The sequence below is a fragment of the Symphodus melops genome (assembly GCF_947650265.1).
Source record: "Symphodus melops genome assembly, chromosome: 5".
NCBI lineage: Eukaryota > Metazoa > Chordata > Actinopteri > Labriformes > Labridae > Symphodus > Symphodus melops.
This window is the reverse complement of record NC_136695.1, coordinates 12,903,148-12,928,953: the sequence shown is the minus strand read 5'-3', so window position 1 is coordinate 12,928,953 and position 25,806 is coordinate 12,903,148. Positions and strand designations below refer to the sequence as shown.

At 41.9% G+C, this 25,806-nt stretch overlaps 1 protein-coding gene across 1 annotated transcript; it reads right to left on the bottom strand.

The window, feature by feature from the left end:
* Nucleotides 1-1,892: 1,892 nt before the first annotated feature.
* Nucleotides 1,893-13,878, bottom strand: gapdhs (glyceraldehyde-3-phosphate dehydrogenase, spermatogenic). Its single transcript, XM_079343038.1, has 11 exons — nt 13,777-13,878; nt 6,300-6,359; nt 5,822-5,918; nt 5,468-5,574; nt 4,215-4,305; nt 3,993-4,111; nt 3,756-3,837; nt 3,170-3,321; nt 2,892-3,054; nt 2,489-2,586; nt 1,893-2,371 (listed from the first exon to the last, which is right to left on the bottom strand). Exons 2-11 carry the CDS (start codon nt 6,326-6,328, stop codon nt 2,302-2,304), a joined length of 1,008 nt encoding a protein of 335 aa, XP_079199164.1. The 5' UTR covers nt 6,329-6,359; nt 13,777-13,878; the 3' UTR covers nt 1,893-2,301.
* Nucleotides 13,879-25,806: the final 11,928 nt, after the last annotated feature.

Below are 25,806 nucleotides of genomic sequence, written 5' to 3'. Positions count from 1 at the left end.
TAAACAGATTTAAATCTTTTTAAGTCAGGAGATGCAGATCACAACATGTGTATTTGTCCTCTGTCATTAAACCACCTTAACCACAGCAACATATCACCCATTAAACACTTTATGTAAATGTATGTTTTTGTCTTCAAAATGGAGCAGATGACTTCAGTCTGGATGGGTTTTTGTTGTTGTTTTTCATACTTATTTAACCAAGTCTTATTGAAATTTAAAATCTCTATAACAGGCAGCAGCACACTTTACTGGGTTTCAGAGATAAAACAATCATAATAACAATACCAAACATAAATAATCACAAAATATCAGAAACATTCATCAAAGTGTGTCATAAATCATCAAAAACAAGGGATCAAAAAAGGGCAGTAAGAGTCAGTAAAAACATCTACAGCCAGATATGCCGGCCTTTAGATGATTAAGCCCTTTAAAAACCTCCAAGGAAACCATCTCCAGAGCATTTAGACTATTTTGCAACCAATTCAAAGGAGACAGAGCTGCATACTTGAAAGCCCTTTTTCCCAATTCAATGCGGCCTTTATAGGTTGTAACTTCCAATACTGAAGTATGTAGCTACATAGGCAGGGTGGAAGCAGACCGAGAGTACCCTTATAGATAAAAATACATCAGTGGTTTAGTCTACATGCAGACCAACCAACCCAGACATACAAGAAGCAGTGGTGAGTAAGGGCTTTATGATTTGTAATAAACCTCAGTGCCCCATGCTAGACAGCATCCAGCACATCACAAGGATTTGCGCATGCAAATGGTATCGCCATAGTCCAGCACAGACATGAAGTTGGCAGCAACAAGTCTTTGTCCCTAACTGAAAATTAAGACTTGTTTCTAAAATAAAACTCATTTTAACTTGAAATCTTTTACCAATCACTGAATGTGAAGCAAGAATCATCAATTACAAATCCCAGATATTTGTATTGAGACACAGACTCTGTTTTAGTTTCGTTTTATCAGCATTCAACACAAGTTTAAAGTAAAGTAAGTCTTTAAGCAGACTGTCTACACCTTGATATATTTTAGTTTTCAGTCCTCTAATGCAAGCTCATTTGACACTGTAATGTATTTTCCACCTAAAACTTTAGATCTAGCCCATATCTCCATCATACTGTAAACGGTGAGCCTAATGCAGTATGTTCAGTGAAACAGTAGGTGGCACGGTCGTTTCACAAAGAGGAAGTAATCAACCTGCATTCCTTTTGCTGCAGTACCTTTAAGAGGACGCTAGGGGTCCACCCCTCTGCCACGAACATGTCCAGCTCACAATCACATGCTGGACTCCACCAACAGGAGGAAACCCTTTCCCTGATTCCAAGGTATTGGAGAAAAAATGAAAATGAAAAAAATAAATAATCAAGGTTTTCATTTGACTATTTGAAGCCAAATATTCTTCCTTTTCACTTTTTCTGCTTCCTTACTTTAACTTATCAAATCGTAGACATTTTCTCAACCCTTACACGTTTAATGATTCATTTGAATCTTGGGAGGTGAAGTGACAAAAATAGAGGAGAAAAAGGGAAATGTAAACTTTTCAGGTTCCTCTATTGTGTGCCTAAACTAAATTCACATTTCAAGTACACTGAATTGTGGCAAAGGGAAGACGAGGACCAAGATACATGATAAAGGAAGCCAGCTTTAGTACAACTATGCCGATTCAACTTCGTTATGGTGGTGGGAAAAACAGATCCTGTTTTTTTAACTGATAAAGATTCACAGTTATTCTTGATAATTTCATTATTATTCAAAGTCAAATCAATCTCATTTTTTCTCTCTTCATCTTGAGGTTTTCCGCTTGTTCTATTTTGGGTTTCGGGATCAACTTTTTGTGGAGTTTCTGGGCTTTTCCCAGACGATAAAAATAATCAAACAAGACACAATGAGGTTTTTTCAAGTTTTATTCTTTATCTCTTTGCTCATAGGTCACAGTAGCTCTGCCTCTCAGCTGCCTCTGTCCACTGATGATTAAGCCTCTAAAACACACCAACAGGAAGATGGATACAGTAGTTACCATGGTAATGAGCCATAACGACACATCTAAAGTGGCAGTGGAGAGGGGGCACACGGACACAAATACTGTCACCTAGTGATTATCCTGTCTTAAAGGAAAAAACAGATTAACTCAGAACACTCAAACACACTGTTGCTGCTGACTACATCAACTGTAGTAGAGCTAAGGACTGTGATGCTATGACTTGGCTATGGTAAGGGGCCTGTGAGTAAAAGACAAGGGAGGAGGGAGAGGAGGGGGTGGTCCCTTTCTTGACTTCCTTTTGTGGCAGGAAGTATCTACTCCTTGGAGTACATGTACAGCAGCAGGTCGGCGACACGGTGGCTGTAGCCAAACTCATTATCATACCTGGAGAGAGAGAGAGGGAGGAAAAAGAAGATGGGAATGGATTAAGATTAACATCACTTCTTGTTTTTTTTGTTTTTTTTAAATGTGGAACTGATCAAGACCTTAAAAAAAACTGACCAGGAAATGAGTTTGACAAAGTTGTCGTTAAGGGAGATGCCAGCGCCAGCATCAAAGATGGAGGAGTGGGTGTCACCGATGAAGTCAGAGGACACCACCTGCGCAACACAAATGCACAATTCAGTAAAAGTGAAGTGAAGCCAAACACAGCTAAGCCTTAAAATACTAATTACAAAAATTCTGATGAGTTGTATAAGTTGAATCTGAGCAGCTGCTTAGAAGGCTCATTTCTGTATACAGTCTATGAGATTAACCACTAGCCACCAGGTCTTTCCATTTCTTTTACTTGTTATGCCTACACAAATAGCATCAACCTCCTTTCTTCTACCCGTCCTGTTCCTGCTTACTCACAGCTTTATGTTGAAATATTTGAACTGATTTGTGAAATGCACTTGTGTGTTACCTGGTCCTCGGTGTAACCCAGCACTCCCTTCATGGGCCCGTCTGCAGCCTTCTTGCAGGCTGCCTTGATATCTGCGTAGGATGCAGGCTTGGACAGGCGGCATGTCAGGTCCACAACTGACACGTCACTCACGGGCACCCTGAACGCCATGCCAGTCAGCTTCCTGCAGAGAGGGGACAGACAAAGGAGGCATGTTGGACATTTTGTCTTTACATTTGTTGAACCTCCTTGCCGCTGTCTGCCTGGTAATCTTACTGATAACATGTGTTTCTTCTCACCCGTTGAGTTCAGGGATGACTTTGCCCACAGCCTTGGCTGCACCAGTGGAGGCTGGGATGATGTTCTGGTGGGCACCGCGGCCGTCGCGCCAGGCCTTGGCACTGGGACCGTCCACTGTCTTCTGGGTGGCTGTGTAGGCATGGACTGTGGTCTACAGGGGGGAGGGGGATATCAGCAAACATCCATGATTAATATAAGACAAAAATGTAATGCTTTTGACATGACAATGATCTTACTTTAAAGGTGTGCTGTGTAGTTTTGGTAGAGAAATGTACAGATTCTATGGCATATGTTCATAACTCTAAAAACTGTCCTCGGAGGAAGATGTGATCCCTGGAACACTGTTTAAAGATAAAGTGAAATGAAAGGGGGGGGGGGGGAGGAGGCAGTGAAACAGTTACTCTCCTGGTAGCTTTTTAGCTCCAAACAGTGTTCCAGGGACCCTTTTTTTTGGTTTTGTTTTCGTTAAGTCAAGTTTGTGTATTTCGTTCAGAAAATATGTCATAGAATGGTTTCACTTCTCCAACGTTCAAATTTCACTCACAAATCTACAAAGATGAGGCAAAGATGTTTACTGCCACTCACCATGAGAGCCTCCTCAATGCCAAAGTTATCATGGATGACTTTGGCCAGGGGGGCCAGGCAGTTGGTGGTGCAGGAGGCATTGCTGAAAAACCAAAACACATCCACTTCAAAATGACTCCATCTGACCCGTACGTAAGTGTGTGTCGTTGCGTTACGCCTGCTCCATTTGAATCTGGATGTCACAGTTAATGTCACAGTTGAAGAGTGAGAGCAAATAAGGGGCTCGAATTTCAATACCTGACAATTTTCATGGAGGAGGGGTTGTAGTTCTCCTCGTTAACTCCCATGACGAACATGGGGGCATCCGGTGAGGGGGCTGACACAACCACGCGCTCTGCTCCGCCACTGAGGTGAAACTGTTGGAGAAAAAAAAAACAACAACAACAAAAAAACAGGTTAAACAAACAGGTTGTGCGTTTTTGTTTCTTTGAATGTCAGTGTGTGTATGGCTTTACATACTGAGGCCTTCTCCAAACTGAGGAAGACTCCAGTGGACTCGACGACGTATTTGGCACCACTATTACCCCAGGGGATCTCTGCTGGCTTCATGCTGCGGTCAGAGAAGGAACATTGTCAGTCACACATGTGAGACCTAAATATTACAGGAGCACAACAGAGCGAGCACGTCCCCGTACAGACAGTATGTGCTTTTAAGGGTTGTGTGCAAAACATGTCTGGGTAATGACAAGCTCGTGATGGACAGAAGTTCATTTTCTAATTTACACTTCAGGATCTTGAGGTTAGGAGCTCCACCAAAAAAACAGTAGTTAGCAAAAACAGGAGTGAAACCAGCGCACACTCAAATCCCTGCTGACAGAGAAACAGGAACGTCTCTTCTATAACCCTCCCTTGGTGTTGGTGTTGCCTTTGCAGAGAGGAGGCCCGTAACTCAATGGATTAAAACAACCGTGAGAACTACAATGGGGACAATGGAGGGGCCGCCACGGGGTGAGGTCCAATGCAGCAGAATGCTTAGTTTCATCGACCGGGTTTGAGATCAACTATTCCAAACTGGGAGATCAAGTTAGCTTTTAAGTGTCTATGAGGAACTTTCTGTTTCTTTAGAATTGATTTATTGTTTTTCAAAATGTTAAACAGAAAATTAAGTCTGTAAATGTTTAAACTACAGATCGGTAGGTGCCTTTTTTTTTTCTTCCTTATATTGACTTTGAGAGCTAGACTTGACTTTTGGCTGTTAAACTAAGGACACAAAAACATCCAAACAGATTGTGATTTTGAAAATGAAAGCGCTTCATTTAGCATTTTGACATCTCTTAATAATCTCTATTTTAAAAACATCCTTTAAACGAGTAATAATAATGTTCAAAGAGCGAGGGCGATTTTTAAGACAAAAGATGGCTGACACTTTTCCAGCTCTGACCCACGTCACCGTTCATACTACAGTAGCCCCACGTTGGTGTTGTTGTTTGTTGATCGACTTTATCTATGTCAGAGGCTACAGTAAGCTGGTAGATATTTTATTGCACACTAATGTTGTGTAGGAAAACAAACGCGTCGAGTTCTGAGGAGCTTATAAACACCAGCATCAGATCAGTGCATTGAAACTGTCATGCTGGTATCAGAGCCAGAGCTACGAAGACAATCACTCTTTTTTATCGTTGACGTTGTATTGATTCGACTGTTTTTATCCTCACTCTATGCTGATCTGTCACATACGGTGTGCAGCCACAAACAAGCTGATCGTCACTCACCACTGGAAGACAGAGATGGCATTTCCGTCAACCATGAGCTTGCCATCCTCCATGCTGACTTCGCCGTGGTAACGGCCATGGGTGGAGTCATACTTGAACATGTAGACCTGGAATATGACGGCAGGGCTTTAAAAAGGACACGTGGCTTCTGGTTGTTTCATCACAAACAAATGAAAACGTCATCGTCACTTTCTTGACACCGTGGTCTCTTTGGAGCCCGGTGGACTAAACTACTTCAAGTACTTCGGCCAAATGTGGTCAGCAAAACTCTGCAAGTATTCATCGTTTACTGCTCATCACCTAAGTTATTCACTTTGCTCACACACAGAGGCTCCGCTGAAAACTTTGTCTCACCATGTATTGTAAGTCAATGAAGGGGTCGTTGATGGCCACAACCTTGATGCCTTTCTGGAGGCAAGCCCTCAAGACAAGACGGCCAATACGGCCAAAGCTGTAGAGTTAGAGAGAGAGAGAGAGAGAGAAAGAGAGAGAGAGAGAGAGAGAACAAAAGAGACGTTTATAACAGCTGTTTGGGGAAGATGCTGGGAAACTTCAGCAGGATGTTGAAGCGCCCCCGAGACCTCACATGACTCCTGTGATAAAGCATCAAAACTCTACTTCCTCTCGTCACAGACGTAATAATGATTCATGACCCTCTGAACTGTTTAAATACCCCGTTTAAATTCATTTTAACCCCCTCTTAATGTCTTTAAACCACAAACGTTTTGGTCCATCGCTGGTTTAAAAATGTATGCATCAATGACAGAATATCCTGATCCTCATCACTCGGTCCGAACCATCCTGTTCGCATGCGTTTGTGTTTCAAACTCACCCGTTGATTCCAACACAAAGGTCTGACATGTCTGCTGCTGCTTGAGTGGGACTGAGGAACCTGGAAGAAAAAAAAGAGAGAGAAAAACGACATTAGAGAAACTTCAGCTAATAAATGAAGATCGAGTTATGATCGATGATATCATGACATCCCAGGATTATTTAGTGATGCAGTTATGTGTCTGAGAAGACTCTGATGACACTTTGACTACTTCTGATTTGCTGGAAGATCTGAAGTCATCCGACATTAACGTGAAAAGCTGTCGACCGAGGCGGTGTGAGCCATGAGCACTCCAAGCTGAAACTAAACACCAGAGGGGTACAATACAGCGCCATGTTCATGAAGTTAGTGTGATGGGTGTGTTTCTGTTGATGCTGTAACCAGTAAATACAGGCTGTGAAATAACACGTCGAGTGTTTCTGCAGCAGGAGTAAAGGAGGGGTTGCATCACGCAGCGACTTGTTTAGAAAACAATGGGATAAGAAGGGGGGGAGAGCGGGTAGGTATGCAGACAAATAGAGACTTGTCTGCATGAAGAGAGACGCAGCCTGGCTTTAATTCAACTATGTGGCCTCTTTTCCCCCAGCTGCCCTCTCATTGGCACAAAAAACAACCATCAGTCCGACCTCCCCTCGTTCTCCTCCTACAATACGGCTCTAATCTCCTCTACCTCTCGTCCTTTCCTTCATCTCTGCCCTCCATCCTTTCACTGACTGTGTTTGGGAAAGAATATCCTTAAAACGTAGAGCATTCATGATTTTCTGAGTAGCTTAGGTAACCTGTGTGTGTGTGTGTGTGTGTGTGTGTGTGTGTGTGTGTGTGTGTGTGTGTGTGTGTGTGTGTGTGTGTGTGTGTGTGTTGTGAGACAGTTGCTGGCCAGAGTACGTAAAGGTAACTCCGATTGTCCTTGAGACTGGTTGGTTGTCATATTAGACTACTGTAATCTCCTAATCTGTTTTGTGTGTATGCGTGTGTCCTATAGCGTGTGTCTCAGCAGGGAGCAGGGCAGGCTGTTGATCTGTAGAAATGCATTGTGGGAGCACTTAAAATAGACTAAAACCTGACTGATTAATCAACCTGTCAATATTATCAGCATAATGCAGTGACTGTCGTTATATTGCAGATATGAGCCGATATGACGAGATCTAAACAGCGTGTCATCTGAGTGTGTTATTGTTTTGACGCCTGTACATGAGCGTTTACTTTCCAGTTGAGTGACCATCCAGTCTTCGTTATTATCAATCACACTCGATGATTTGAACAGTCTGCCACTATCCTGTGAATTTTCAAAGTTGGAAACTCGTTAATTAAAGTTGGCCCTTGATAGGGAACTTAAATATAGCTCGGGAAAATGTATTTTAGCATAACCTTGATGAACAGTCAGACTTCATGCGGTTCCTCCATCACATGCACAGAGGATTTCTAGAACTCTAACCCTGCACTATTAAGGCCACACTTTTCAGCCTGTGTAAAACATAATGGGAAGTCTGTTTGGATGATATTATGGGCTAATAAAATGTGATGAAAACCTGTTGAAATGTGTCTTCATTGTCTGATTTAGCATGCATGTCTGCTCAGGACAAAACTAAATGTTTACATGTAAGCATGAATATGATACAGTTCAATAAAATGACCCTCAATTTCCAGTTAATTCCCATGAAAACTCCAAAGCTTATCTTCCCATGGAAGGTTTCCGGAAATTTACCAGAAACTTTCCACCCCTCTGTAACCCTACTCTCTGGTATCCAATGTCCACATTTCTTTGTTTGGACCCTCGTTTTGTCTGCGTACCCATTACTTGCTCCCATCAGGGAAGGGCATTTTGTATCCTTCTGTTACTCTCTCTAACACAAGGTCATCAATGGAGGGGGAGGGAGAGCGAGTGAGTGAGAGAGCGAGAGAGAGTTTTCTTCTTTATTTCAATCACCTTCTCTTTAACTCTCCTTTCCACTTTTCTTGTTATCTTCTGTGATCTACGGTCGTCCTGGGTGTTGGAGCAGTAAATGGCTGCTGTACCACTCAGTAAACAGAGGACTGGACCACTACTTTAAAGATACAAAACCAGGGACTTGACCTATGTGGAGCTGAACATGGACGAATTTAACAAGGACTGTGATATAAAAAAACATACCTACTCAATGAATGTCAAAATCGTTTCATCATCGATGATTGAGTAATAATTCAGTACAAATGATTCCAGCTTCATAAAAGTGAATATTTTCTCTTTTAGGTACGCATATTAAACTTTGGAAATGATCTTTGGGTATATGTCATTTGTGTGTGTGTGTGTGTGTGTGTGTGTGTGTGTGTGTGTGTGTGTGTGTGTGTGTGTGTGTGTGTGTGTGTGTGTGTGTGTGTGTGTGTGTGTGTGTGTGTGTGTGTGTGTGTGTGTGTGTGTGTGTATTGAGATGAACACTAACCACTGACCTTGATGGAAATGTTCTGGTTGAATTCAAGTGTGCACGACTCTTTAAGTTGAGTTAGTAATGCTTTAACTGTGCTGGCCTTGCTGCTCGTATTAAGTCTGCCGTGCATCACAAGGCTCTGCTGTGTAGTTTTGACGTGTAAAAATGTGTCAAGTACAGTTGTAAAGCACGGTCTCCCTCATTTAATGCAACATAACCTTCTCACATGTCTGTTCACATCCCTGCCTCACAATCGTTTCTGTGGCTAGAACATTTAGGTGCTTTTTGAACCCCATTTCATTGGATGGACTCAAAGGTCGACTCTAACACAAACAGCTCTTCTCCGTCCTCCATCACACTTCTGCCTCTTCACTGTAACCCAATCAGCACTGCCGCTCACAAAAGCAGCATTGTGCTGAGCAGACCAAAGAGTTGCATGTTGTCATCTGCCGACCCTCATTAAACAGCCCAAAGACTGGACAGACGTATAAAGTGGAGCAGAGACTTTCACATTCTCCTCTCTACCTTCACTACTGCTAAGAGTCACATTTACCTCGAACAGAGCAAACAGCACCTACAGCATTATTTGTGTTAAAGGGAACTTCAAGGTAACGAGTTGTTTTCTCATATTTCTGAGGGTGGTGCAGCGTTCAGCTCTTCTGATTGGTTAGACAAAGGAACTAGTGAGCCAGTTTCTATTGAGGACATGTTCACATATCCATCTAGCCACTAGCATACTCTACCTACTCGTCTTTCGCTCTGTTGAACCATCTGCTCAGAACTTGTTCGGCTCTGTGAGCGTCACATCATGCCCCCTCCTCTTCTTCCCATTTCACAAAAATAATCCTTCAAATTCAGCACCCTGCCTCCTGCTCCCTCTTTGTCTGTCCTTGCCAGTCTTTGTCTGCCCAGACCCCCCCTCATTTAGCACGAGCCCACCCTCCCTCTGAGCTGTGACCCATTTTCATCTCGGAACCTAGACACAGGGGGGGGGGGGTCTGCATGTGTGTGCCCTAAAGGGACACCACTAGAGGAAAAATAACTCAAAACCAGACGACTTAAAAAAATAAATTAAAAAAAAAGACAAAAGACAACAGGCAGCATCAGGAAGTCGAAACTCAAAATTCAGGGCATTAAAACTATAAAGTAGGCCAAACATGGCCAGAGGAGAGGAGCGCATGACAAAGCATTTCACTTCTGCCACAACACTTCCTCAGGTGTCAAGCACCGACAATTTGCCACACAAGCGCGGCTTCATCTCTTCTCTGTAATCTGTCAAGCCTTTGGCTAGGATCGTGTGAGTGATGCTACTCATCCGAGTATGAGAAGTTCAACTACAACTTGAGAAAGAAATCCTCCCATGATGGAAGGTTTGGACTCATTCGCAGTCTTTAAGGCGCTCTGGTACGCATTTGTTGGAAATGTATCAGTGAATGAATGAACTTCCTGACTCGGCCTTCTCTTTTCCTGCACACTTTGCCACTCCCCCCCTCCTTCCTTTCAGCTCGGCCTCCAGCTTTTAGTCACACCCTCCCTCTCTTCAGTGTTTTTCCTCTGCATTTAACTGATTGGCTACAGGCCAGACAAACCATGCAATAAGGTAATGTGTTCCCTTGTTTGCCCGCCTGTGTCAATCAAATATAAGACGGAACGATACACGTCACTTTAATACTCTAAACTGCTCACACTGATGGAAGTATTACTTTCTGTGTTGTCTGCAGCTTTTCTTCTGCTCATCTTTTCCCTGAACACTACACCCACCTCCCCTCTTAAGACAGACTCATTTTTTAGACAGCGTCACTTTGCAGCCGTGAACTCGCCAGTCAAATGTCCAACACCATCACATCACTACTCAGACACACACACACACACACACACACACACACAACAACACGCCCTGTGTGTCCAGCTCAGCAGCAGACATGGCGTCCTGCTGACAGCGGCAGACGGTGAAGAAGTTCACTGTTTCTATCAGACACTTTGATTGTGAAAAGCCCCCCTCCCCCCAGAGAAATGTAGACATGTCAGGATGTTTGGTGTTCATGCAGACTATCGTGTACACACAAACACACTGCACGCACATGAATTAGTTAAGGGTGTGCTGTATCAAACTGCAGAGAACTCAATAGGAGGGAAAGAAGGCATGTGACCCGTCTGCAGAGGTAATCACACACACACACACACACACACACACACACACACACACACACACACACACACACACACACACACACACACACACACACACACACACACACACACACACACACACACACACACACACACACACACACACACACACACACACACACACACACACACACACACAGAGAGAGAGTCCTTGTAGTCCTAATATTTGAGTTTGTGTCAGCAGTCAGATATTTCCTAAGGCTGAGCCTGTCAGTCACTTCCTCTCCTCTCAGGCTACAGTTACAGTACTTTTACACTTTGTTTGCTATGCAAACACCTTTAAATAGCTGCTTCATTATTTGACTAGTGGTCTTTGGTGTACTGGTTGTGTTTTTCCTCCTTTTTGCGTGTGGTTTATTTCATCAAACTACCGTTAGGTGCAGAGTGCTGAGTCACTCCTCCTGAGTCCCCTCTCTCTCTCTCTTGCACACATCCTGGACAAGATGGCTGCTTGAGAAACAAGCTGCACCGCAATATCCTCACACATACACACTGAAACAACCACACAATCTTCATGTGGAAAACTGTGACAAATGTCACTTTTTGTGTGATGGCTCACCAGCAGTGAGAGGTTTTAAACGTATCTGCATGTAACAGTGGAACCCATAAGATTGAGGAAATGTAGAGCATGTCCATGTCTCTTTAATTCTCTGACTCACTCGGCTCCAGTTTGTTCAGATGGAATCACATGACCCGTGTGTTGCTAATGTGCTCTAGCTAATCTCATTGACTATTATCTTGCTCCTTAAACAGCAAAGGTGAACGTGTTGCTTAAGCAGTCACTGACATTTACATTTCAGACAACTGGCTTATACACCTCAATCTGCAGCTCCAACAAGAGCTAAAAAAAGTCAAAGTAATCATGAGTGACATGTCAAGATAGTTCAGCCCTCTTATGTAAGGAATCTAGTGAAGATTTAAAATACCCAGGATGTATTGACAAAACTACTGAGGAGCAAAGGAGCAATTTTACCATGTAATCTATCTGCATTCACTGTCAGTTCACATTTTCTTAACACTTTACTTTTGCCAACAATCACCGCCTTGACTGAATACTTAGCATCTTTTTAGCATCACTGGGCCTTTTCTTTGTGACCTTCAGTTATCTATTGATGAAATAAAAAAAAGGTGTAAGCCCCCTTCCATGAGTACAACATGTGAAACCCTTTTGTCCGTTTTTTATGATGATGTTTGAGGGATGAAGATTAGCAGCACGTTAGCATCACTACAGCAGCTCTGGGCCTGCTGTGACCTTCCTTTGACAGAGGGATGACCTTCAACAAGGCCAGACATGGCTGCACCTGCATGTGCCACGCCTATTCAAGATGAATGAACAGAGCTGTAAGGAAAAATGCAACCTCCATGATATACTAAGCCAGTAATATGTGGGCCTTTATTATGACATGTTATTAATTAATAGTAATAACAAACGAGAGTATATGGGATATGGATATTCCTACAGTAGCTGTTGTTTTTTAATGTGAGGTTTTGCAAGGAAATAAGCCTCCTAAAAAGAAGCTTGACCAGCTGCATGTTCACTGTTTTAAATGTATGATAAGTGCATGGCTGATTTTCTTGTTTATATGGAGATGAACGTCTGCTGTGTCGTATCGTCACTTTAAGAGAGCAGGCCTCTTTTCAAACCGCATCAACAGGTCTGTCGAGTTTGGAGTCAAACTGCGGCAGAATCATGCGACACTGCACCGTGTGTGTCCTCTAAACGCAGCACAGGGACACGCCACTGTTTCATCCGTCCTCATCACACACACACACACACACACACACACACACGGCCAAGGTTAGAAGCGTTCCGGTTCCTTGCGTTGCTACATCCTCTTCTTCCCGTCATTACGAGACAACACATCATCTCTGTAATCTGGTGTTGCAACGACCACAGACTTCATGATGAAGAGCAGGGGCTGCACGTAGCTTCACCTCCGCTGCGTTCACGGACACACATAATCCCCGTAAAATATCGACTTCATTATAGTACACCGAGTACAAAGACAGTATCACAATATGTTTTATTGTGAAACCCTTGTTCTTTCAAACTTGTATCCTTATGTGTTACGATTTAGTATTATGTCCATAAAATAGACAGTAAAATGTATATTTTCGTGGTGTTACATAACACGGAGACTAATCCACTTCCGCAAAGATGCAGCAGTGGGAGCTGCTAACGTCACGTTGCCTGCACAAATGAATGAATGGGCCGTCACTTTCATGTGCACCTTTTCTTATAGTAATGCATTTTGTTTAATCCGCTGAGTGTACGAGTGACTAGATTTCGGCATTAGCTGATTGATTTAGTGCTCGTTTCCTCCGACAGAGAGATTACACAACGACCAGCCTCTCTCTCTCTCTCTCCGGGCTTCATCCCCTCCCATCCTCGACTGTCTCTTCCTGTGCTGTTAAAGCGTGAATGCTGTGGAAAGAGTTTATTTTACATCTTAAACTCGCTCATTGCGCTTTGAGCTAAAACTACTCACACATCGTGCGCTTGTATGCTACATTAAACGGATCAATACGATGCAGAGTATACGGCATAACCTTTACAAGTTCATTTTACACGATGGTAAGGACTTGTGTTTTTTTGGACGGCTTTCTGTATTACCTATCTAATAAACAAACGAACAATTGAGTGGTAAGAATGAGATAATGGAGCGAATAAAAGTCTGTTAGCTCAATTTTATTATCCAAGTTGATGAGAGACAGGCCTACATTTTTGCACCATCAAATAAACTAATACCTTTGACTATTGTGATGTCTAGTTCATATAAAATACATTAAACGTCTTCAGTTTGACAATATTACGAGTCCATGTTACCTTGAGGTTACAAAGGCATCTCTACAGTGAAGGGTAAAACGGTCTTTCGGCTTACCTCTAGGCTGATGCTGCTTGAGTCTGTGTGCGCAGTCTATGGAGCCGCCTTCCGCTTTTATACAAGTCACGTGCCTCCGGGAGCCCGGTCGCCCTAGTGACGTGACGTCATGTCATCCTTTGCTGCTGGTCTCCATTCGGGACGAGGGACTGGTCACGGCCTCCAAACGGCTACCATAGTAACCAGGGGGATGAACCCCTTGTGTTTTCTTTATTTTTCACAAATCATAGGCTACATCAAACACACGAGAGCTTTATTTATCACTAAAGGAAAAGACAGAGAAGAACATAAAACATTTCTGAAACCGAAGTGAAAAGGGCTAGAAAGAAACTGGCAGGATGCCAACGTGGAAGTGATGAAGCATTTTGTCTCATTCCCACCATTAACAGAGTAAGTCACGTGTCAGATGTAATGAACTCGCCTAGAGGGGAAACGTAGCCGACTGTGTGTCTGTTGCAAAACAACCTTATTTTAAAGGGGGGCTAGACTATTTATTGAATATGTGTTCTAGTCTGTTTTTACATGTTGGGGTAGCCTACCATATTTGGTTGCATGCTTTACACAGGCCTGTTTTATAAGCAGGCATTCATTGTGCATCGATCTTTAGAGGACTGCAGACTGGATCCCCTATGGATGTATAGGGGCGAGTGTGTGTGTGTGTGTGTGTGTGTGTGTGTGTGTGTGTGTGCGCGCGTTTGTGTTTAGCTGCACCATCGTTATGTAAGAAGTCATGAAACTAACATGTCATGATCTCATAGTCTTAAGTGTTCTGCAGCAAACCATTGAACTTTATGACTTTAGAAGCCTACATGTGTATGAAACAAGTGTCCGACGTACATGATCCTTAGCATTTAAATATATATGTGATACGAATTGTTAGTTTTATCTGAACATGTGTTTTTTATATTGTCAATAGCCTTCATTCTGTTCCTCTTTTTTCACCTCTCCTCTCGTCGTCACAACACGTCACGTGACAAACTGACATCAAGGCTACGTGAGGAATGATGCGTATTTCTACAACATGGGAAATCCCTGCAGTGCAGTTCAATGGCCGAGGGGAAGAGTTGGACCATACAGCACATCCCGTCTTTCGTCATCTCTGATTGGTGTTTCATTTCCGCATTCTAACGCAGGCCTATCTATCTATCTAGCATTTTTTTGATTTATTCATAATTGAATGAATAATTGAGAAGGCTTGAATTTCCCTCGGGATCAATAAAGTATCTATCTATCTATCTATCTATCTATCTATCTAGATGAACAAAAAACGAAATATCTTTAAAAATCTTTGACAATAATTCAGGTCATGCACACATTTTGTCTATGTCTAGATTAGGATAAAATCGGCGTTCATGCATCAGAATTTGTAATTAAGCTATTTGTTTCAATTATTCTTTGTATGTTGTATAAAGCGTGGTAAAAAGTATTTTGTTGGAGTATCTTTTGACTGCAAGCATCTTTGACAATAGCCTTGTGTTGACTCAAATTCAGAAACTGAGCTTTAGCGCCATCTTCTGGACAAACCCACGATCTGCGCACCATTATGGCTGTTTATTCGTCAAGAACGGCACATTTCCTCACAAAAAGTAATAAAGCATCACAACACTACTACACCTCTAAAACCTTCAAGGAGGTCAAAATGAATTGGCCTTCATCACTGGCACTTCAAACAAAATGTTCCTTGAAAATTGTGGAACTCAAAGAAAGTGAAAATGTATAACTGTCTTTTTGACAATAAGTCTGCGTTAGACTGAGGGTCTCCCAATTCTCATTCACAATTTTCCCCGTTTTTTTTCAGCACCTCTGTTGTATTTTGAATCTATAAAACAAAGAAGCTTACAGAAATGAAATTAAATACAAAAAATAAATAAAAACATTACAGAAATGAAAAAAATCCAGAGATCACTGCACATCTTGTCTCTCTTGTCCACTGGCCATATCGAGTGGCAAAATGTACACATTTTTTGGGGAACTATACTCTGGTTGGATGCTTATTGAATTCAGAACAGCACAATTAAACATGATATAGACAAAAAAATCAACAATTGAAGAATAACATTTCTTTAGATTGTACATGATGATCTGTGCACGACATAGCGTATTCAATTAATGGTTTATGCCTTTAAGTAGCCAGTTTACATAAATGGTCTTATACAAATTTTAAAGCATGATGCAGTTTTGATCAAAAGCCCCAGATCAGGCCCCCCTGACATGTCCTGTATTAGAACGTGACTTGTTCAAGTCCTACAAAAAGCTGTTGCTGGTATTGCTCTTCAGCGCAGAATGGCATGATGAAGCGTCTGCCATTTTTTTGGGTATAAATTAGCATTAAAGGCCTTAACCTATTGGCAACATTATGACCTTTGAACATACAGTCAAATGCAGATGTCATGAGCAACAGGAGAAGGAGAAGAGCAGAGACCTACAAGGAGAGTTTCACGATCTTAAAATAGATTACAAAAACATCAGCTTTAAGTATGATACTGAGGTCCCAGCTCTCACACTTAAGTTTCATTTACTTAACTTAAAACTTGAGAAGGAAATGCAGTCCAAAACAGGTTGTTGGAGGACCAGCAGCTCATTTTTAATCTAAGGGCTGAACAGGAAGCCCTCCATTTAAAGACAGAGGAAATTAACAAATTTCCTTTGAAAAGGAGAAGGCTTTTTTGAAAGCACTAGAAGAGCTTAACAATCAGCTCAGTCTCCAGAAACTGTCAAGAGAATGAGGAAGCAAACGAGGCGGAAAAAGTCAGCCGGAGAAGTTTGCTGTTGAGCTTAAAGCAGAAAGACAGAGGAGCAAAGCTTTTCGATGAAGAAAACCAGAGCATCAGATTCTTGTTCGCTGAACTTAGTAAGAAAACCCGAGATGTGGCGGAAGTAGAAGCCCGCAACTTGTATGTGTATGAACAGCCATACATATAAAGCAGTTTTAGTCAAAGACTAGAGAAAAAGAATATTATAGCCTACTCACTGCTTATTTGGATGTCACATAAGGGTATTTAGGTCACAGTCATTCCCATTCATTCCAATTCAATTCCAGTCATTGTTGCCATCTCTTTGGGCCTCTGATTTAAACCATAGACTGTTTGCATGGTTTAGGCTGTTAGATTTAGGTTTGTGATGACCCTCAAAGTGAAACTCTTACTTTGTGATTCCAAATTCCCTGGACACATTTTTATTTATCCATGGAAACATTCTTTTAAGTATTCAAACAAGCAAATAGCCTACAGCAATTTGTAGAGAAAGCAGTCTGAGCACAATACTGTACATTGTGTTGCTCTGGGTGATGTTAAAATCCATTGTCTTCACATTCATTTCTTTACAACTTGACTAATCAGGCCACTTAGATTTATTTTACAGTCACAGTGACACAGCACAGTGAGATACTTTAACTAACATGCCATTAAATTTTTGAGCAGCAGGGGGCGAACTTGCACTATACAATGCAGTTGTGACAGGCAGTATTAATTGTGGGTCATTTGTTGTTTGTTCACTTAATTGAGTCTAATATGGATGAGAATGTAAGCACAGTAACAAAGCCCATATAAAGAAGTAGACCCATGCTTTGCAGATGCCAAAGTAACTCTTCATTTTCTCATCCCTGCATATAGTTTGGGTTGGAAAAGACCCCCAAAGTCTGTGATTGCTGCCATTAAATAAAATAACCAGCCATTAAATTAATGTAAATGTTAAGTAAGTTACATACAGGGTTTCATACTGTCTCAACACACTTAAAGGTAGACCCTTTAATCCACTCTGTATTCTGTGCAATCCAATAGGTCAATCTTCTTACTCTGCATTTCAAATATCACATCGTCTGTCATTTGAATCTTTACACACTTTCAAAGAAAACTTAAAACAGAAAATATGTGACATTAATGAGATTTCAAGAAAAAAGAGACAGTTGAATTAAGCTATAATGGTTGGACTTTTATAACATTTCTATAGATTATAAAATGGGCTAAAAGTCTGCAAATGTTTTGTATCTTTTTTTATCTGCTATGAATAATGATAGGATGTAAAACCATTGCAATTTAAAGTGATATTTGATGCTTTTTTTATTTGCGATTATTTTGTTATTTTTCCTCATTTCTCTACACACCGTGCATGGATTTTGTCTCGGAAAGGGAAAACACCTGTGAAGCGAGAAAAAAAGTATTTATTGATATTGAGACTTCCTGATATAAACTGTGAGCTGAAATGAGCTGCTAGCCAAATGACAAATCTTTCATATTCACCTCCTACTTCTACTTAACAGGAAATTTAGTTCTGAGTGGAGGTGTGTGTGGGTGTGTGCAGATGTGAACATATGAGATTTCAAGCTTTCCTTATACACAACATTAGAAAAACAAACCGTTTGTCATTTCAACTCAAACTTTGAAAATAATTTCCATATGTTCCAGCTATGTCAGGGTTTTAATAGCCTGAGTATTATCCTTAATTTTCATGTTTATGCAGCTCCACACACATGATTATATCTTCCATTTTATATCTTGCTTTTTATAACATTCTCAGCCCACTGGAAGTGATTTAAGACAACCTTAATGCTGTGAGCTCAAACAGTTCAACACACAGAGCCCATGGTAGCATTAAAACAACCTCCTGACCCCTCAGGCATAGAGCTGGCCCTCTCTGATAATATTTTCATAGGCTGTGAATTATAAGTGTTTAAAGGGGCACTAATCGCGGAGTCACACTCATGCCAAGAGCTGCTTAGTATCACTTAACCACAAAGTCTGGATAGAGAGCCTGCAGGGACAGCGTACAAAGTTAAAACATTCATTACAACAATTATTTTTTATGGCCGATCAACCTTTAAGAATTCTGTGGAAAATAAAATGAAAGGATGATGTGGATGATAGGAGATGATATCAAACTTTGCGCAGAACTTAGACTCACAGCATTTCCAAAACTTTCCAAAGCACAAAAATAGCTAAAGGTTACCGAAATGTTGACAATGACCACTAAAGGTAAGAGTCCAGGCAGGATAGCTTGGCATGGAGGAAATCATTTGGAAAAAAAGGTAGTAAATGTTTCTTTTGAAAAACTTTAAACAAAGTATGGGCTTTTCATAAAATGTCCTCAAAAATAAAGAAAAGACAATTTGAATTCATTGAATTGCCTGTCATTATGAAATGGAATTTTTGCATTTATTGGATTGGACAGCTGGAGAGAGACGGAGACAAATTTTGCGAGGCGAGAGTGAGGAATGACATGCATCAAAGAGCTGAGGTCAGATAAGAACCGATGGCCTCTGCATCAAGGACTAAAGCTTCTACGAGTCACACAATACACTAACCGCTGTAGACTATTAAAGGGTATTTCAATGTCTGTTTATAAGCTGTACTAAATATGCAAGCATTTTAGAACATTATATTCAACCATGTTAAGGTGCCTGCAAATTCCCCCACGTTTCATTTATGTCAGGGTTTGAGAGTATTACTCGTAACGTTCATGTTTACATTGCTCCACACATGATCTTATCTGTTCATCTTAATGTCACCTTTTATGTCCTGATGTAAAGCAGAAGCACAACCTAAAAAAGTGTGCTCCTGCCATTGTTTTTATTACTATAGTTGTTGTGTTTTGTTTGACTGTGTTTTCTATTCCTTTTAATTGTGCATATAAACAGAAGTTATAGCCATCACTAGCAACTTTATATGCAGTATAGCCTGTTAACAGCATCAGCATTTGACTTTAGATCATGCCTGAAATGTATAGTTTTTTTGAATACATTTAATTTCTCATAATTAAAACCTTTATATATTTAAAAGGAGGATTGTGTATTAAGAAAATGATGTGTAGTGCTAATTTAAACAATCATTTGCATACAATTGTACTTGTACAATAAATACTTATTTGTCATCTTGAGGCACTGCTGTTATTACATTGTGCCAAGAGATTAATTGTCAGTTGGACAACATTCCTTCCTTCTCTCCTTCCTACCCGTCTTTTCTCTTTATATATGTCCTCCACTCACTGTGCATCCTCTCTCATTCTCCACGTTTTCTTTGGCCGGGCTCTGTGGGACTGGATATGTCTCCTCATCACAGCAGAGCTCGTTTCCCTTGGAGGCTGCAGTAGGATGTCTGTTAATCTGATCTGAAATCCTCAACCTGGATTTGGCTGCTTTTTACAAACACTGTTGGCTCTTGAACTTCTTTATGTCCTCACATCGTTGTCTTTGGGAGAGATAGACAGTCTGCAATAACTCTACAATCAGCATTCAGTGATGTGTGGGACTGTGCCAGGTTTTAGCCTCTCCATACGTTGGCTGAGTTTTACTGTGGAGGCAAACACAGTATTGTGCAATGAACTGTTCTCAAATAACACTGAGCTGCCACAGTGATGGACTTGTTCTGACAGACAATAAAAAAAAGATATTTTAACTGGGCAAAGAGTATTTCTCTTGCAGGGGAGTTTAGTTGCATGACAGGAGCTGTTTTGGTACAAGATCATAGTTTAAGAAATCTCTGCAGGAAATCCACTCACTGCTGTCATGGCCACAATATGACAGTGTGAGCCAAATATGCTCCCTTCATTTCAATGTATTACAAAATACTTCTGCTGAAACATACCTTCACTTTAATTGCCACCATATTTCAATGTCAAAAACTGTACTGGGAGACAAGAAAAGTGGCCGAAATCATGTTGAGCCTTGCTGAAATGTGTTAGCACAATTTAAAAGAAAACTTTAAACTTTATTTAAAGTTATTTCAGATCTTGGTGAGTGCTATAAACACACTCGCATACAAATGTAAAACACCCATGAAAGCTCCTCTGTGTCCTCAATGGTACAGGTGAGCAAATTCTGATAAATGTCCTCAAGTGATGTCGCTTGAGTCAACTTTAGGTCGACCTAAAAAGTCTGAAAAAAACATGTCAGATGGAAGTGCAGCTTCCCAGAAGTGATGTCTGCTAATACTGTACAGTATGTTTAGCCACCTCAGGCCACATTAGCAGCATTTTCAAATCCCCAACAGAGGTCTTTGGTACATTTGCTTTGTCTGTAATAAAGGGGTGGGGGTGGGTTAGCTCATACATTGCTCTTTCACCCTCTGATAGTTGCTCTCAAGCTCTCTAACTTTATCATTATCATGTTGTTCTTCTCACATTTTGCCTCATCTTTACTTCCTCATCAATGTTCCCTTTCAATTTCTCCATCTGTTTCAGCCCCTTTCTCCGTCTGTTCATAGAACTATGAAAAGTGTTGATGCAGATTCAGGTAAGTGATACCACATCCTGAATATTTGTCCGTGGCACAATGTAAGAGACAGTCATTCACCTTGTTTGCTTCAATAGGTAAAACATCTGTGATTCATATGGACTTTGAGGCATCCTCAGCAACAAACCAGATATCCAGTTGGTGAGGTAATGTGTGTACACAAAGTTTATGTTTTGTGTCTCTTTGTGAGGATGTTTGACCACTTGTTGCGGTTTGAATGCAGCACAAAAGCAACAGATCAGTCATTTGGTGGTTTGGATGGTGTCTGTTCAAGGCTTTAAAGAATGAAGCAAGGCAGAGGAATGTGTGTGCGTACTGTGTGTGTGTGTGTGTGTGTGTGTGTGTGTGTGTGTGTGTGTGTGTGTGTGTGTGTGTGTGTGTGTGTGTGTGTGTGTGTGTGTGTGTGTGTGTAGGTGTGTGTGTGTGTGTAGGTGTGTGTGTGTGTGTGTGTGTGTGTGTGTGTGTGTAGCACATGGTATGGCAAAGTGAAAACAATATCTTTGAGAGTACAACTTGTCTCTTGTGCTCACCTTCTGTCAGAAACATCAGGTGGGTCTCTGGAGAGATGAGCACACTTTCTTGGAGGAACAGAGAGTGAGGTAGAGAAAAAGAAAATGGAGTGAGCGAGAGATGAGAAAACGTTTACCAGAATAAATAATGAATGTTTATGTAGAGCAGCTAATATTAGACAGTGAACGGTAGCTCATCAACAGCAGGGCTATGCTACACGTACGCAGAGCAAATGATCGATCTGGACAGCTGTAAAAAGCATAAACAAAGAAACTCTCAAACCCTTTTCACACATACGGAAATCTCCTGAAACAAACTCTGGAGATTACCCGGAGGGGCTGTATATGGGAACGCAAACAGCCACATTTTCATGCCAGACCCCTACTATTTTTTTCGCTAAATCTCCGAGTGGGCTGATATGAGAATACAGCAGCATATTCTCTGGATAATTCACCTTGAGCCAATAGGAGGGGGAGTGAAGTTTCTACACTGCTACTGCTGCATTGCGCATAGTGTCTGCATGTGACCACTACGATTTCTGTTCACATAAATGTAAGATCCGCATCTGCATTATGTTTGTTGTTCGTCATTTTGTTCTCCGCTTCCCCCTTATGTTGTCATTCCATTTGACGACACATAGCATTGATATAAAGGCAAATATTGTAATTATAGAGTTGTGTAGTGGACTATAGTGTCTTCTAATTCCGCATTGTTTTTTTTCGTCATGTCTTACCTCAGAAAATCCCCTTCCCCCCCCTCTGGTCTGAGAGGGATAGTCTCAAGCTGTGAATGGTTAGGTGAGGGAGAACCTTTGGAGCAGTCCTCCCATAATTGTCTAGATCTAGTAATGTTGACACCACATGTACTTTGTGCAATGAGGTACACAGGGAAGGCTGCAAGACAAGTCAACATGCATCGTCAGCTTAACTGAATTGAGGTTGCCACGCTAGCAGAAGGCAAGCTCTTGCTATTGTGGTATTAATGTGCATAGACCAAAAAAGAAAAAAGTGGCCAAAGAGAGATCCGTGGACATGGTCATGGTTAGATAAAAGATACCAAATTGGGATACAGTGATGCACTGAGAGCTTGAGGTAAGTCACTTTATTATTAGCACACACATTTAAGTCTGGCTCACACTGTACTATGTTTCCCTGATCAAAAGGGTGGCATGTCAGCTCACATTGTACAACTGAATGGTTTACAACACAAGACCAGACCTTACCCAATTGTCAGACACAACCTGACCTGAGAGCTCACACTGTATGAGTTAAAATTGAGATGGAGCATCGACAATTGTTAATTGTTAATAATGTTGACGATGACCACTGAATTAACTGAAATACTGAACTGCTTCAGCTTCACTCAACATGTCAACTTCCCCACCCACAACTGTGGTCAAATTCTGGATCTATAGTCTGTTCCACTGGTCTCTCCATGAATCACATCTCAGGTACAGATCTCACCATTTCTGACCACCTCGCTATTACCTTGAACATTGACATTCCTATCCCCCACCAAAACAAAAAGTCAAACTCAACACTGTCGCTCCTTCTGCCCTGTCATCTGCCCTTATGGACAAAATGTCTGCCTCCCCTCCCCCTGACCTTATCGCTCCCTCTGACCTCACTTACTAATACGACTGCACTCATTCCACCTACCTTGACCAGCTCACACCAACTAAAACCAAAACAATCTACTTCACCCACTCTGCTCCTTGGTTCACTCCAGACCTCTACCACATGATCACCCTTCAACTGGAAAGACTCTTGGAACTTGACTCAATGTACACGCCCAAGCATAGACAGACCACTTCCAACTTTTCCCAAAGATGCCCTCTCCCACCTCTGATCCACCTACTAGGTCATTATTCTCCACAATCAACAGGCTCCTTAACCCTCTAGTCTAGACAATGGCTCCCAATCCTTCACAGCAAACAAATGCACCTCCATCTACAACAACCCAGTCCCTCCTTTATCTGTGCCACCTTCTTTTGAACTGCCCCCCCTTAACCTGTCAATCCATGTCTCAGTTCCCCCCCCCCCCCCCCCCCGTCTCCCCTGCAGAGCTCCAAGACCTCATGACAGGAATAAAAACCTCCATCTGCCTTCTGGACCCCATCCCTACCAGTCCTGTCAAGGCCTGCCATCCATGAATCATTCCAATCTGGTTTCCGTCCCCACCACAGCATAGAAACAGCTCTCCTCAAAATCACGAACAACCTTCTTCTCTCTGATTCCGGAAACATCCTTTTCCTATTGGACCTAAGCGTAGCGTTTGACACCATCAACCACTTCATCCTTTTTTCCCACCTTGAAACCACTTTTAAGAAAACCGGCACTGCTCTCTCCTGGCTCAAATCATACCTTTCCGCAGACACAATTCATCAGCATAAACCACTGTAAATCCCCCACCGCTCCTCTCTCCCAAGGTGTTCCCCAAGGTTCAGTTCTCTGACCCTCCTATTCATCATGTACTGTTCATGCTCCCTCTTGGTCGCATCATCCGTCGCCATGAACTCCAGTTTCACTGCTTTGCCAATGGCATCCAGCTCCACATCGCCACCAAAACCATCACTACTGCCACTCACTCAATCCTCACCGACTGCTTCACTGAAATAAAATCCTGGCACCAAACCAACTTTCTCAAACTGAACTGCGATAAATCAGGAGTTATCATGATCGGCCCCAAATCCATCATCAAATCCACCAACAACTTCTCCCTCACCATCGATGACTCAGCAGTGCTCCGTTCCCACCACATCCGTAACCTCTTTGACCGAACCCTCTCCTTTGACAAACACCAAACAAATCACCAAAACAGCTTTCTTCTAATTTTTGAAACATTGCACACCTCCACCCAAAGTTTGGGTGATGAACAGACTGTTCATCGACAGCTGCAGAGACCCTCAACCACGCATTCATCACCTCCAGACTACACTATTTAAACGGTCTCCTCTACAGATCATCATCAAAATTACTCAAGAAACGTCAACACTTTCAGAACTCTGCTGCTCGTCTCCTTACACACTCCTGCACCAGAGACCACATCATCCTCATCCTTCACAACCTCCACTGGCTCCCCATCCCCCTGCGTATCTACTTCACACTCCTCATCCTCACCCACAAAACCCTCCATAACCTGTCTCCACCCCTTCCTGTCTGAGTTTCTCCACTGGATAACCCCAACCCGCACCCTCAGATCTGCCGATGCAAACCTCCTGTCCCCCCCCCCCTGCAGGACAAACTATCGGTCCTGGGTGGACAGGGCCTTCTCTGTTGCTGCTCTCACCCTCTGGAACTTTCTCCCAAAAACATTTGAGACTCCCCAACACTTGCGTCCTTCAAGAAATCTCTAAAAACTCATCTCTTCAACACTGCCTACAATCACTAACTCCCATAATCCCCCCTTACATTGATCGTTTTTGTTTTGTTTATTGGTTGTTGTCTTTTTTTTGTTTGTTTTTTGTCAAAGCCTCTTTGGGTATTTAGAAAAGCACTATATAAAACTAATGTATTATTATCATTATGAGTACAAAGTTTCATTTCACGGGACGGCTGGTGAAAGAGAAGGAAGTGGAAGTTGCTGTAGGATAAAGGAAAGTTGATACAATTGTAGCTATCTGAATACAATGCTTCAGAAAAGTGATAATCTGTGGCATCCTGTATACCGAAACCTAAAAAAGAAACGCTGGCGTATATGGACTCACAGGTGGATGAGGTGACGAGGACTGTAGGCGTGCATTTTGCAAAGAGAATTAGAGGTTGCATAATATGATGATTATATTGTTGTCGTGCACGACTTTTATTTTGTAATCATCAAGATTTTAGATACTAAAAATAAAACATGTTTGAAATAAATCAGGGCGTCCCCTACGATTGCTGAGCAGATCGTTAACATTGGAACTTTGTACCACTCATTCACACTACAGGACAATCTGGGCAGATAATCAGTTCTGAGTCACCTTGAGTCAGGAGCGAATCCTGCAATTGTTGGGAGGGAGGAATCGGACATCAAAACAGCCCGGTTATTCTACAGTATGAGCCAGGCTGATTGTTCATGCTGATTAGTGAGACCTTTCATGCTGCATCTCTATTGGTTGGTAGATGGCGTGGGTGGTAGAAGATTTTACATTGTGGAGTGAATGTCCTAAATGTCTGAAACTTTTATGTGTCGCAGGCTAACTTTGATTGCAAGACTGTGAGATCGCTCTTCTCTGATCATCATTCGCAGTGCAACATAGGCCGTCCTTTTTGGAGGCAAGACAACAGATGTTGCCACAATTCATCATCATTCAT